This window comes from Balaenoptera physalus, assembly GCF_965194825.1.
Source record: "Balaenoptera physalus genome assembly, chromosome: 4".
NCBI classification, from domain to species: Eukaryota; Metazoa; Chordata; class Mammalia; order Artiodactyla; family Balaenopteridae; genus Balaenoptera; species Balaenoptera physalus.
This window is the reverse complement of record NC_138891.1, coordinates 13,928,427-13,943,642: the sequence shown is the minus strand read 5'-3', so window position 1 is coordinate 13,943,642 and position 15,216 is coordinate 13,928,427. Positions and strand designations below refer to the sequence as shown.

At 34.5% G+C, this 15,216-nt stretch overlaps 1 protein-coding gene and 1 pseudogene across 11 annotated transcripts in view; one reads left to right on the top strand and one right to left on the bottom strand.

Moving 5' to 3' along the window:
* Positions 1-15,216, top strand: part of LOC309659503 (ras-related protein Rap-1b pseudogene) — a 377,624-nt pseudogene that overhangs the window by 168,372 nt on the left and 194,036 nt on the right. The gene's annotated exons all lie outside the window — the stretch shown is intronic.
* The window catches only part of DNAJC13 (DnaJ heat shock protein family (Hsp40) member C13), a 122,025-nt gene that overhangs the window by 69,715 nt on the left and 37,094 nt on the right, over positions 1-15,216 (bottom strand). For all 10 annotated transcript variants that reach the window (XR_014262823.1, XR_014262824.1, XR_014262825.1 and 7 more), the window contains 14 exons: positions 14,459-14,534; positions 13,509-13,658; positions 12,715-12,756; positions 9,839-10,039; positions 7,532-7,738; positions 7,345-7,440; positions 6,877-6,968; positions 5,361-5,527; positions 5,173-5,252; positions 4,921-5,090; positions 4,374-4,473; positions 2,226-2,333; positions 1,369-1,524; positions 560-616 (listed from right to left, as the gene is read on the bottom strand). Coding sequence is in view for 7 of the 10 variants with exons in the window: in XM_082459197.1 (XP_082315323.1) it covers positions 560-616; positions 1,369-1,524; positions 2,226-2,333; positions 4,374-4,473; positions 4,921-5,090; positions 5,173-5,252; positions 5,361-5,527; positions 6,877-6,968; positions 7,345-7,440; positions 7,532-7,738; positions 9,839-10,039; positions 12,715-12,756; positions 13,509-13,658; positions 14,459-14,534 (1,702 nt within the window). In the remaining 3 variants the exon portion in view is untranslated. The remainder of the gene's footprint in view (positions 1-559; positions 617-1,368; positions 1,525-2,225; positions 2,334-4,373; positions 4,474-4,920; positions 5,091-5,172; positions 5,253-5,360; positions 5,528-6,876; positions 6,969-7,344; positions 7,441-7,531; positions 7,739-9,838; positions 10,040-12,714; positions 12,757-13,508; positions 13,659-14,458; positions 14,535-15,216) is intronic.

Here is a 15,216-nt window from a genome sequence, read left to right as displayed (position 1 = left end):
ACATACAGTATGTAAGTTCACATTCATAGCCCCATCTCATCTTCCAAAAAACATATAAGGCTAAAGCAACGATCCTGGAGAAGCAATAGCTCATGTCCACCAATATTATGTCCTGATCTCTAGAGCTTAATTACATATGCAGGTTAATATGAGGAACTTTTTCTTACCATACTTATTTGATACTACTTGGCTACAAACTAACTCCATTAACAGATTTCCATATAAACTCAGTACCTAAAGTTTCAATAGCATCACCACCACCATCCCCAAAAAAGAGGAAGAGAGAAAGAATGCTAACTTTTCTTTTAAAGTAAAACAAATAATGGAGGACCAGAAAGATTCATTTGCTCTAAATCCACTTACTTAAGAACTTTAAATTCTTAGTTTATTATTGAGGACTGTTTCTGCAACTAGTTTAAAACTAATCTAAGGATTTAAAATTACTTTTCTTACCCAGAAAAACTGCATATTTTCCATAAAAGACTTAATTTTGTCAGCCCAAGTTAAAATAGCCAATCAACATTCAAGTAAGTTTAACATTTCAAAATTGTTCTCTCACCTCTATTATTGCCTTCATAACCAATCCAGCTCCCTTTATAATTGCCATGGAAGGATGCTTCAAAATAGGGAGAAAAAAGTATCATAGAATAAAAGAATCTTATCCCAACATATTAAGCTGTTGCTCTTAAGAGGGATACACAATTTTATGCAAGGTATAAGCCATAAAATTAGTAAAGGCTACATTTCAAAGTCAGTTCACAGTTTGGTTTTAAAATGTTAGGTATTCTTACAATATAGCTTCACACATACTTAAAACAAAGAGTCTATAGTAGTAGAAAACAGCTGGCACTTATTTGAATATATATTCTACTTACTGGAATGATATCAAATAATTATGGTATTAAAATAATAGAAATCGACATTTATAATATAAATATAAAATATAAATATAAATATCATATACACACATGTACATAATAAATATTATGGTATTATATGAAATAAATATTTTCAATTGCTTACGAACAGCCCTGCTAAAGCTCATCTTATTATTTGGAAATTTTGTAGGGAACTACAAAAAACTACAAAAAGAAACTTTGGGTCTACCACAGAAAAAAATGAGTTTTTCACTACTTCTAAGATGGAAAAGATGGGCAACAGAGTCAAATAGTGGTCAAAGGCTATCAACAGAGCTCTATGTGAAACACAAAGAAATTCATGGAATTAAATGTCCTTATATGACAATGTACTTAGGCTATATTTATTTATATTACCACAGAAGCATACATGTACTATTTTAAAAACAAACTGACCCAAAAAGTGGTTCTCTCAGATTAGTTGTTATCTGATAAAAGTATAAGTTCTCACCTGAAAGAGTTTAAAAAGTGTTCTTCCATTGGATGCTACCATCTCCAAGAGCATATCAAACTGCTGCCCTTCTGTTGTCTCACTATATGGCGCACAGAGGGCAAAAGTAAGGAAGTCCAAGAGCGAACTAATAACTAGGGCACCAGTCCCATGATCCTGAAACAAAGTAACATATTGCCTTGGCTTAGGACAGAAAGCTTCACTTAAAACATAGCAGTAATGGGTTTCTTTCTGTTATTCTATATGTTAGAAGTAAACATTTAATTTCCCTACATGAGTTTCAAAGTACTCTTAACACGAGTACTACTGGAAGCAGTACTTGTTTTACTAATGTATCAATCCACAGTGCTTACCATATCTCAAAGGGAAAATAATTAAAATTCAGTCAAATTTCAAGAGAAAAACCAAGACTCTTCAAACATATATAACTAAGGTTAATGTGTATTTGTATAAAAAGCAATCTTTGACAACACTTGCAAAACTCTGGCAATTTGTTCATATTCCTTCTAGATGTTATATACTGCCCATCTCCAAAACTTACTAATGACTGAGGAACAAAGATTTGGCTTAGTTTTTTTTTAAGCAATTTGTTTCATAATGACATTTTTAAAGAGAGAAAAAAAGCAAAAATCTGGGATATAACTGATTTTAAGGCTTTGCAACTTATCCTTTCCAGATAAATGTATATAGTCCTAAAACAAAATATTTTATTATTAGTGACCAAGCTAAACCAATACTGACCAAAAGTTGAGGGCCACAATTTAAAAACAAAACAAAAAACTGTCCCTGCTGTACTTACAGAATACCTTTCAATATGTATGGTATCTCTCATTAAGACAAATTTAATTATAACTTACCACATGGGAATTAAATTTCTCCAGTAAGTTTTCCAGAAACTTCTTTGAAGAGAGAAGAGAAGCTTTGTTTAGCTGTTCTTGTCTTAAGTCATAGTCATCATGCATGGGCTATTGATTAAAAACAGTGATAATTCATAAGCAGTGGCATCACACAAAAGTCATTTATAAAGAGTACTCATTGAACACTGAAAGAACTAAAAACCACAGCCTTTAAAATTTAAGGCAGAAAGGAATCTCGTGATAAGAGGGCAGAAGTGATAATTTCTCCTGGGTCTGATGAGACTTCATGGATGACCTGCCTAACAAGTAACTGTAGATAGTACTGCACAAGGTAATTTTGAGAGAAAAAGTCACAGATCTCCTTCTTAAAAAGCAAATGACATCCATTCTCCCTCCCCCAATTTTGTAATATAAATTTGAAATGATAAAACTTAGCATTTAAAAGTAAGTACTAAAATTAGCAGTAAATACTTCCTGTCTCAAGATGATTCTCTTTTGACTGCTGGAATAAACTAAGAGCATAAAAAGGATTCCAGCATGACAGTTAAGAGTAAAGATCAAATCCTAATTCTGCTACTGACTATAACCAAGCTTAGATACAGTTAAATTACTTTAGCTCTCTTAGTTTCATTTTCCTCAGCTATAAAGTGGGAATAACAGTACTTACCTCACTGGACTATTATGAAGTTCAAATGAGATAATTCATGTAAAATACACAGCAAACACCTAATTTTTAATGAGGTCTCAACGTGTTTACTTCACACTACTGTTATTTTATGTTCTAATTATTCCACTAATTCTTTTTTTATTATTATTATTTTAAAATATTTATTTGTTTATTTATTTGGCTGCATCGGGTCTTAGTTGCAGCATGCGGGGTCTTAGTTGCAGCATGCGGGGTCTTAGTTGCAGCATGCGGGATCTTCGTTGCTGCGTGCAGGGTCTTCATTGCGGCATGCGGGATCTCTGGTTGCGGCATGCGAACTCTTAGTTGCAGTGTGTGGGATCTAGTTCCCTGACCAGGGATCGACCCCAGACCCCCTGAATTGGGAGCACGGAGTCTTAACCACTGGATCACCAGGGAAGACCCTCACTAATTCTTTAATGGAATTATTTGTAGTAAAGATAATAAAATCCACTTTGGGGAATAAATGCAAGGTTTTAAACAAGTGATTACTTATGTTTACTGTATACCACAAAGTCTGCCTAAAAACACTTAATATAAGGAATAAAGTCTCATATACTCTACACAAAATTGAGATAAATCAGAAACTTGAAAGTTATATTGAACAGCCGCTTTTCCCCCCAACAAGTTGTCAGCAAGTTAGATTTTTACCTCTCAAACAGCTTTCAAATGTGCCTTCTTTAGCCTATCCTACCTCAGCATCTCATGTCTTACATGATAATTTGCTCTACCTGCCTCTAACTTGACCTTTAATCTACACTCCACATACCATCCATGAGCTTTCTAAAATTCAAACATGGTATGTTAGAACCCCTGTTGAAAAATCCTTCAGTTGTTCCTTACTAAAGCATACAAAAATCTTGCTTCTCTGTCTGATACAAAAGGCTTTTTATGGCTGTCTCTGCATACATCTCTAGCTATAACTCCGAATCCCATGTGCCCCCATACATAGGTTATGATCCAGTCATATTCAATTATTTGCTGCTTCCCAAATATGCTTTTGCACACGCTATTCCTTCCTCCTAGGAAAGTCTTCTCACAGCTAGAAAATACCTGCCTGCCTTTCAAGATTCAGATCAAGGTAATGTCTTCCAGAAAGACTGGCTTAGAATCTTTTATCTTCTCCTCATCACAAAACTAAAATTAAGTGCTGCTTTTTATGGATCCCATGGCCTCTACTACTTTATATTGTATACATATGCCTACCTTACTAGACTGTTAGCAATTTCAAGGAAGTAACTCTGCCTTAACATCTTTGTATTTCTAGTACATAGCATGGTGCCTAGTTTATAGGCTATGTTAAACAAATGTTTATTTGAATAAGTAGATGGCTATGAGAGCAAGTTAGGAAATATAGAAACACTGAATTTAATTGGTACAATGAAAATCTGGATTTGTGGAAGTTTAAACCATCAGTCAACTTAAACAAAATCAGTTTACTTAAGAAAAACACTAGTACTTACACACATGAGGGCACAGAGCATATCAACGGCTGCATGGATTACTCCATTGTTGCTCCTCTTGAGTGCTTTTACTACCTTCACTCCTAGACGCTCCCGAAACCTTGGGGAACAAAACAACAGCATATAGTAGCAATGCCTGAGCATTATTCTATTATTTTATTATTAAAATATAAGTCATCTTAAGTTTCTATTGCATTACTATAGCAATTACATATTCTGAATCCCATCTCTGGAACATATCAGTTATCATAATAATTTTTTTCTTTCAAGGGGAAGATTTTTTTTAAGCTTAATTAAAACTAAAAGGCATATAATTTCCCATTCAAATTCACTAAAACAGAGTCAGTAATATCACGGGTGAATGGATAAATAAGTCAGAAATATCATTTCCATTCACCTTCCTTTTTTATTTCTCATGAATAGAAACTACTATATCACCATATTAAAAGGTCATCAGGTTTTACTCAGATATAAAGAGGTAAATTGTTGATTATTTGCTATTTTGAGTTGTTCAAATTCTCTGAAGAAAAAAATTAAGGCAACTTACTTTGGAAGCTGAGTAAAGGCTAGAAAACCAGCTTTGGAAGCCACAAGCCTCCTCACAGCCTGGAACTGACTCTCAAGTTCTGCATTGGAAGCAACAACATCCCCCTCTTGGGACAATAATGCCGTTATGGCATTATTGATCAGTTTTTCTTTGTTTTCTGAGAAGAGACCCTAGGTAAGGAAGGATATTTCAAAAAAGTTTCCATACCAAAAGTTAATGACAATGAACATATTATGATACAATTTATCTTACATCCTGCGTTACTGCATGGAGAACTCCGCTATACGAAATATTAGCGTTGAACCTGAATACAGCATCTGCAAAGTTGCCATCTGTAAGGAGATGAAATGTTCAAAAAGATTTAGAGATTTGCATTATATTTCTTAAATTATTGTTAAGTAGATGGATGGAAATGCAATTACATTTAAATCAATACTTACTTGGAGGTGTAGCCAAGAATCTGAGATGGAGGCTCTCTACCTCTTCATCGACAGGCATGCTGAGTAACCCCCATCGTTGACCTTTATGAGTTGATGTCATTTTTACACAAACATCTCTGTTACCAGAGGCTCTTACTCCATCCAGCAAACTTGCTAATAAGGAATCTCTAAGCAAGGTTAAAAATATAAAGCTTTTAGGATTGATAATTTAGGAAAATTTTGATGTAGAAGGCAGTATAGGCCCTTTAGCAGGTTACCTGCTCAGAGGGGCACTCTGGGTACAAGAGAAGCTAAAAAGAACAGTGGTGAGAACATTAGGAGAACATTAGGAGAGAACCTGACATTCCAATACTAGCTCTTCACTTTGCTGTTACATACCATGTACGAGTTACTAAAGGAATGGATCTTTAACGTTTTCCTCGTTTTTTAATTTTAAGATTATTTTTAACAGTTTTGCTGAGGTATAACTTACAAATTACAAAATTCATTCAATTAAAACGTACAGTCTGGTAATTTTTAGTAAATTTGTACAGTTGTGCAATCATTATCACAAACCAGTTTTTGTACACTTCCATCACCCCAAGGCAACCATTTATCTCCTTCTGTCTCTACAGTTTTACTTTTTCAAGAAACTTCATCAAGAGAATGAAAAGACAAGCCACATTTGGGAGAAAATATTTACAAAAGACATATCTGATAAAGGACTATTACCCAAAATATACAAAGAACTCTTAAAATTCAACAATAAGAAAAACAGTCCAATTAAAAAATGATCCAAAGTCCTTAACAGAGACCTCACCAAAGAAGATATGCAGACAGCAAAAAAACACATGAAAAGGTGCTCTACATCATACGACATCAGGAAAATGCTAATTTAAACAACAAGATACCATAACACCAGTATTAGAATGGCCAAAATCTGGAACACTGACACCACCAAATGCTGATGAGGATGTGGAACAACAGGAACTCTCATTCACTGCTGGTTGGAATGCAAAATGGTTGGAATGCACAATGGTACAGCCACTTTTGGAAGACAGTTTGGCAGTTCTTACAAAACTCAACATCCTCTTACCATATGATCCAGTGATTACATTCCTTTGTATTCACCTAAAGGAGTTTAAAACTTACATCCACACAAAACCTGCACACAGTTATAGCTGATTTACAATGCTGTGTTAGTTTCATTGAGTATATTTATATTAAAGTAACTTGCTGCCATTATCCAAACAATTTAAGAATGAAAGTGAAAGGTGCTATTTTTAAATACTTTAAAAGTGTAAGTTTCAGAAATACACTTTATTTTTCATCCTTTCATTTAAAATCAAGTCACCATTTTTATACTCTTTAGAAACTTGAAAACTAAATGAAGGACATTTTACATATGCAACAGAATAGAGTTGTCTTTTCCTAAGTTACATAATTTTAATGTAACTTATGTAATGAAGCACTTTAATGAAGCACTTTGCCTTGCACATACTAGGATCTTAAAAGCTAGATGAATTTAAAAAAATACCTCTCTGTTGAAGAGTATTTCCGTATTTGGCCCTTTATAAATTCAATGGTAAAAAGTTGTGGGTTTTCTGAGTCACAAACCAATGCAAATACCTAAGGAAAATAAAACACAAGTTCCATGAAAGATGTTTAGTTTTACAGTATTTCACTAGAAAAACTACACATCATTTAGCTGACAAAAGTCAATATTTAAAGATGTAACTTGTTTATAATATCAGACTTTAAGAGTCACTTAAAAGTCTCATTCAAATTTTCACACAATACCAAATAAAAAGTTTTCATTGTATACTCGGAAAATAAATTTTGCAATATTCATTGTTCTAAGATCAGTAAATATAATGAAGAATTAAATACAGATTCTTCCTGTTTCCTATTCTTTAGGCATTAAAAAATATTAAAATAGAAAGAAAATTATTCTAATTTATCAACAGGGAGAAATCTCATTTAAGCTAATATTGGTGAAACTTACTTCTCCTAAGGGCTTCAATGTTGCAATATTATAGGTTGCTGGATCACGTTCCACTAAACATGTTTCTGTAAGTGCTAGAATTCTTTTTACAGGTTCCTTCAAACAAAATTGATACATATTAAAAAATTATTGAAGAAAAATGTCAAAATCAGATGAACAAATTTTTACTTTTAACACATGGGCTTACCGAATGTCTAGGTGATATTTTTTGGACTACAAACTCTGCTAAAGATGTGATGGATTCATCAGTGCTGTATTTCCCAAAGCGAAGATTCAAATATTGCTCAAATTCTAAAGGTTCTTTTCTGATCCGCAATGAAATACCTATATAGTTGCCAGCATGATCTATTGCACTTTTGATAATTTCTTCTCTTTGTTCTGATGCAAATAAATGCTGCATAAATTTTGAAATTTAAAAAGTCAGGGTTGAAATAACTAAAATGTGACATAGTGAAATCAATTCATAGGAAAGTGACTGAAGGAGCACTTCTAGCAAAAAAAGGTAGATCTTATCAGAAGTAAATAAGCAGTGTGTTGTGGCTGAAATACTGTTATTAAATTAAAATCACAAAGTCTGAGATAGGCTTGCAAAATAATCATTGAATGGAAATTATCTCCTAACTTCTCAGAGTCTGGTTCTCATCACCGCGTGGAAAACAGCACTCTGGGGCTTCCAAAAGAGGCCCCAGGGACCCCAGCTAAGTCCAGTCAGGGCGTGGGTACTATGTGGACAGGATTCCCAGTTTCAACTAAGGTAGCTCTGACTTCATCTGTTTTTATATAGTGGACTTTCTTGCAAGATTACCTTGAAGAATGTTTAAATGTTTACAAGTCATTGGCCTATGAATATTACAAACCAACCTCCAGAGTGTATTACAAAGGTTAATTATATATTGCTACTTGCATTTGGTACCTGGAGGCCAGAAATGCTTAATATCCCATGAAGGGCAGGGCAGGAGAATCCCACACAATAAAGACCTGTCCTGCCCAGAATGCCACTAACTACCCTGCTAAGAAACACTGGATCAGATCATGTTTTAAAACCTGATTTTATTCCCAGCAGCGTATCTAGTCACTATGGATGCAGAAGGTACCAGATGAAGGTTTGGTGAATGGATCTGTCATGGTCTCATATTTGTAGTGAATGTCTCATTTTAGCTAGTGTCTTTTAAAAGGCAGACAGTATGCTTAGAAAGTGGATGATTAAAATTTAAAAGTGATTGATGCCATCAAGCAATAAAAAATGTTGGCAATTGAGGAGTGTCACAATTCTTATCTTTAATGTTTACCTTATGCATTGTAAGGCTTGGTGAATTACTGTGATTCTGTTAAGATCTGTGAGGCCATATTCCTGAAATTAGGTATGTTTTCCACCAAGGTGTTAATCATTATAAATTTCCACCACCCAGGGAAGAGAAAAACCTTTGGACAGCACCATGACAGCAGGCTTTAGGCTGCTTTAGTGTGGAATAAGGAACTAATTTTTTCTTTGGGCCTTCACCTTTTGGGTCTAGACTCAGAGGTAACAAAATGTCTACATGTACATTCCTAGATGAGGGACACTAGGATGGTACCCATCATATGGGTAAAGAGTGAAATCCAGGATGAGTAAAGGCCTATAACTCTGAAGAGTTAACATATTTTGTAAATCAGATTGTTCACCCCATCCACCATTCTTTTTACTTCCCTTTTGCTACCCTCTAGCCTCTTGTATATCCAAAAGACTTGCCCTGGCTCTGTTACCCAGGGATGGATAATTTATCTACAGAACACTAAATCTTGAAGTAGTGTTCCCAGGACATTAAGGTAGCTACAGGAATTAAAATTCTCAAGAGAAAGGATTCTTGAGAGTAAGTTCAGCTGAGCCTCTCCATGTGGACCCTCTTAATGCTCATCTTTGAGATGTGGGGTTTAATTAAGGAAGGCAGGACATTTCTTATAAAAAAAAGATGGTCATCTTCTATAGCTCAGCTTCTACTGCCAACATACAGGGCATTCCACGGTACCCCAAAATTTACATATAATTCAGAATTTCAAGACAAAAACAGGCAATGAATTCCAAATTTGAAGTTTCAATGAATATTCAGATTTCAGATTACAAATAGCTGGGCGAAGGAAAGAAGACTATTAAAAAAAAGATTTTAAAATACCTTTTCAAAGAAAGTTTAGAAACCTTCAGGTAAGACATGAATAGTAATGAAAATAAAACTGTAACTACCATTTATTGAATATTAAGCCACACACTGTGTTAAGCATTTTACATAAATTATCTGATTCGATCCAAAAAACAAAAATCTATAACATACCTATTACTCTCCTCATTTTATAGAGCTGCAAATTGGGATTCAAGCTCAGGTCTCTTTGATACCAAAGCCTGCACTCATAATACATGTCATACTTCCTCCCTGAGGACTCAGGAAATTTCAAAATTAACTCTGCTTTCCTTCAAATGGTCATGTCCCTTTTAAAATGGCTTTTTAAAAACACTACTTACCAATCTACTAAATCCTCCATAAAGTATACAAAACCCTCCTTGATAATCAGAGAGATCTACAAAGCCTTCAATATTTCTATAGTCATAGGAACAGAGGACTCTGTTGGTTGCAGGATTAATTTGGTCAAAGCCTCCTGGTGTTACTTCCAAAATGACAGGTTTTCTTATATCACTCCAGTGATGCTTATAGCAGTTATATCTCTAGAGAGAAAGATAATAATACTTTTAGATTCATATTTAAGTTTACCATAAAACACAGTTACATTTAACTTATCAGTCACTGCTGAAACAACCAAAAATTATAAATATTTAGAGCTACTATCCAAATTGTTAAAAACATTTTTATTTTAGCCATTTGGAGGTTTATGTTTATTCAATTAAGAATGTTCATGCTAACTGAAGACAGTATGTCCTTTTACAATTAACAAAGGTTTGGGTTACAATATTTTGTGAAACAATTTTAAGTCACCTTTATGCAAATCTATAAAAAATTTTTTTAGGGAAATCCTAAATAGAAATGTTATTCTTCAAGAGTTCTATTGGAGAAAAGATTTCAACTTTTGTTGATGGATTTTTAAAAATTAGATTATAATTGCTTTACAATGTTGTGTTAGTTTCTGCTGTACAACGACGTGAATCAGCTATATTTATACATATATCCCCTCCCTCTTGGATCTCCCCCCCACCCCATCCCACCCATCTAGGTCATCACAGAGCACTGAGCTGAGGTCCCTTCTTTTAACCAAGTTAGATATAGAAAAGAGCTAAGTCACATTTCAGAGCTGTTACAGTATTCAATTTAAACACCGCAGGCTTTTCTAATCACACCATTGGAAACTTATCTTTAGAAGTTTGATCTCATTAGCAAGTAAAATTCCATTTAGAGAACATTCCTTTGTAAATTAAAGTACCTAGTATCAGAAATAATTACAATGGTCAACATCCATTTACTACCCAGTTTTACTCTTAAAAAGAAAAAAATGTTTAGTTGAGGCTGCTAACCAAAATGATGTGTATAGAATAATTTAAAATAAAGGCAAAATGAGGCAAAGGGAAAATAAGGATAACAAAATGTCAGATGTGTAATGAACATTCCCTTGTCTACCTGAAAAGACCACAAAGTTTTCTACCCATCAATATGAAGAGGAACGTATGGTCAGTTACATGATTCTTAAGGTAAAAATAAACCGGTTGCTGCTCAAGAGTACAACTATTTCTAATACTAAAATAAGAGAGAAATTCTCTTGCAGGTGTTCAGAAAAGAGAGTAAGGCATTAGATAATAAACACCTCCGCTAACACCCCAACATTAAACCCAGCAATGAGGTTCATAGGATCATACCACATCAATCCCCTCAGCATTACTGATCTATGGCATCATGCACATTACGGTTTCATAAAAGGAATTCTGCAGAAAGACAAAAAGGCCTGCATTAACCCAAGAATATATTTAGAGCCTTGATTCTGAACTAAAGGATGGAGCAGTGCCACACCTTTCCAGCAGAAGTGGAGGTAGAAGGGAGGCCACAAAAAGTGGTGCTTTTCCCAACTATGCTGGTTTACATGCCCCACAGCCCACTCGCACAGGATATTCTCCATTCCTCCAGCTGATAATCAACTGTCAAGTAAAGAGATTTGCCAAGGGAAACAAATCATTGTCCTTCAGGACTGTGGAGGCCAAGACAGTCTTGAGAGACCTTGATTTAGAGTGTATCCAGGGACAATGAGAGGCCTGAGGCCAAATTCAACTTGTATAAAATTGCTGTCCTTCAGGCAATCTTCTAGGGATACTGTTTTCACCACAAAATTTTGAAAAGTATTAAGTTGCTGAAGTTAACGGATATAAAGGGAAGCTTATAAGCAAAATCTCTTAAGTATGCTTCTGTAAGCAGTTGTTTTCCAAACAGATGAGATATACAGAAAACTCACCCACTAACATAAAATAACTAAAATAAGCATACCAAATTATGATTTATATAAATCTGATTGTGGCTCATCATATATAAGAAACAAGCAGCTCACCAAATGCCATTAAGCTATTTTAAATGGCTCCTGGGCAACCAGTCAATTGCTTGAGTTGAGATCAGTGAGGCTTTTGGGATACTAAAACAAGAATAGAACATCTATATACAGGATGAGGGCCTTTAAAAAAAACAGGGGAACAGTGCTGCCAGCATATGAGAGTTCAGATCCTGCCTTCTGCCAGAAGCTAGCGTTCCGGACAGTGCTATGAGTTTACACATTACTCTACGTCCCCCCTATTTCAAGGGAGTGAAAAAAGTATCAACGCCCATTTACCGTCCCCAGAAGACTCTGATTTAGTTTAAATGCTGCTGTAAACATGACTAGAGAAGGCCTGGAAAAGTTAAATTCTAATGAGTAACCACGACTTCCTGAAAGCTGTCAGTGCACCATGCAAAGCTTCATTATTGGCCAGATCCAGTGCAAGAACATGTAATAAGGCAGTTTCAATACATAAACATTCTTAAAACTTTAATACTTCTGAAATAGGAATCTCCTACACCAAACAACTACTGCATGGTCTAACAAGTATTAACAGCAGCGTGAAGCTTCTCTTGCTGTTTAGAATACTGAATAAAGACTTCGTGAATGAAGCATTGTTTTTAATGCTGAGTTCTACCGGAAGATTTTTTCCCAACTATCAGCATTAACAGTCATAAGTCTAATTATTCATATCTGAGTTTCCTGTTAAATTACGTTCATCTCTCTATCACATGATATCAGGAGACATTAAAGTTGTTTCATTTTTTTCCCCTTTAACTTTGCCATAAAGGGAACACACAGTTCATGGAAGGATTTCTAAAGCACAACATTTGAAAAAATAAAGATAGATATTAAAAAATGTTAAATACTTGCCCTTCCTGTGATTTTTCCTTCTGAAAAATCAGTTCTAAATCTCTGAAAGAGAAGATATAAGCATAGTTTATAACAACAGATTGGTAAGAAAGACTCACATTTCAGTTCAGTACTTTCTATCCAAAGTTAAAATCCCAACTTGGTAACCCTGATATTAAAAAATGTTATTAGGGATTTCCCTGGTGGCACAGTGGTTAAGAATCTGCCTGCCAATGCAGTGGACACGGGTTCGAGCCCTGGTCCAGGCTGATCGCACATGCCGCGGAGCAACTAAGCCCGTGTGCCATAACTACTGAACCCACGCGCCACAACTACTGAAGCCTGCGCGCCTAGAGCCCGTGTTCCGCAACAAGAGAAGCCACCGCACCGCGACGAAGAGTAGCCCCCACTCGCTGCAACTAGAGAAGGCATGTGTGCAGCAACAAAGACCCAATGCAGCCAAAATAAATAAATAAATCTATTACCAAAAATGTTATTAAAGTTATAGTTTAAGGATATTCAATAAAAAGTGTGTGAAATATTACTGAAAAACTGGATAGATTAATTAAACGTAAAACTGCTTTGTTCTGTATAATGTATTTAAAAAAGACAAAAACTATCAAATATAAAGGATTAACCAGCCTGTCAGTAAGAAAAAAGTGAAAGTTTCACAGTGTCGAGTTAAGGGTCAGTAAGAAAAAAATAAACATAGTGGGAACAGGGACTCAGAACATTAACATCTGTAGTTTAATGTAACTGTTTCATTAAGAAAAAGAAGAGAGAAATTTAGTGTATTAACATGAAATGGTTCTTACCAACGCTTCTGTAAGAAGTTCTGTTCTGTGTTCTGTAGAAAATTTTAATGTTTCTGACTTTTTTCCACTGCCTTTACGAAATGTGAGGTTGAACTCTGTTCCTTGTCCTTTTCCAACAGGGCTGATGCTGCAAATGTCTCCATAAGGCCACTAACAAAAAGAAAGGAATTCTTTCAACTTGTGCTATACTATGGGGAAATGCAACACTTATTTTTACTACTTTAATTTCACAATCACTGATTAAATGAGAAAATTTTACAAAACAGTATTGAGGTCTAGAAACGGTTTTGTCTTGCAGTAATTCTATAAAACAAACTTTTAAAAGTTTTCAGTCATCAGAGACAATAAAGAAGTCCTATCCGTTTTCCAACTTCAATGATTGATGACATTAATCCAAAGCAATTAAAATACATAGATGTGAAAAGAACTGGGGAACAGCATTTTATGATTACCCACAAATGTGTTAAAAACAGCAACAAAAAGAAGAATCTGTAAAACATACCTAATTTAGAATTAAAATAAACTAGAATATATTTATGTTTACTTATCCATATTCACATTAGTCTTGCCTTTATAGACAGTAACCTTACTTTCATGACAAGTATTTTCCAACCACTGCACTTGTGACTTATGTATGCCTGTATTACAGTAACAATGCTGCCTTTAAAATGATAAAGAATTTACAAATTTTACATTAAAAAGACTGCTGTAATCAACAGTAACATATTAAAATGTTATACCCCTTAGAGCCTAGAAATAAGCACACACATGCCCCCTTTTTTATGTTTGGTCCTGAGCACTGAGCATTATATAAGCATATTAATCTTTTTCAGATTTGACACTTCTATCTTAAAGTACTGATTTCAGGCAGGGAGTCATGGGTCAGGTTTTAACCTGGCTTTTAAAATTCAAATGGAGTTCAAACACCTAATAGCTTCTAACATAATTACCTGATTTGTTACTTCTAAGGTATTGGGATTATATGTAGTAATCGCATGGGTTCCAACTGAAAAGACACGCTTATACCTACAAAGGAAGTACTTAAGTTTAGTCTTAAATAAAAGAAACATTTTATAACAAAATACATATAACACAAAAGGAACATTTCAATAAATAAATAGAAATGTGTTAACTGATTAATGTGACTAAATATATCTTCGTTTTATATTCTCACATTTTTAATGTTCTGAAATGCTACTGGTATTAAGACCCACCCATCACTCATTTTACTGTGAAACAATAAGATCCTTAAGTAGAAAAGTAAAACCTATGCAAGCAATCTTGTGCTGTTAGTATACATGAAGTTAGCAAATCACTGCCAGAGGATGCCAAAAGAATCTAAATGGGAAAATTTTATTTAAAAAAAAAGACACTGTACACTACTAATTGTTTCAAAATATCCTTTCGACAAGAACATGATGCAAATGAAGGAAAAGCTATGGTCTACAACTGGTCTGTCACACTCCTATTCTGGAATCTAAATAATTTCTATTTAAGCAACTACCTATTACATTTAAGTGTTGCAATTTTATAGAAGTAGGAAGGCTACATCACAGACAAGCAATTTTCACTTCTCACTTCACTTCCTTCACTTAAAGCAACATATCTGAAGGAGAAAAACCATTTGGGTATCAGTAATCCTTTAGAAGAGAGAGCAACTCATAAAGATAAAAGTGGAAACTGAATTAGAAAAATTTATTTAAAACTG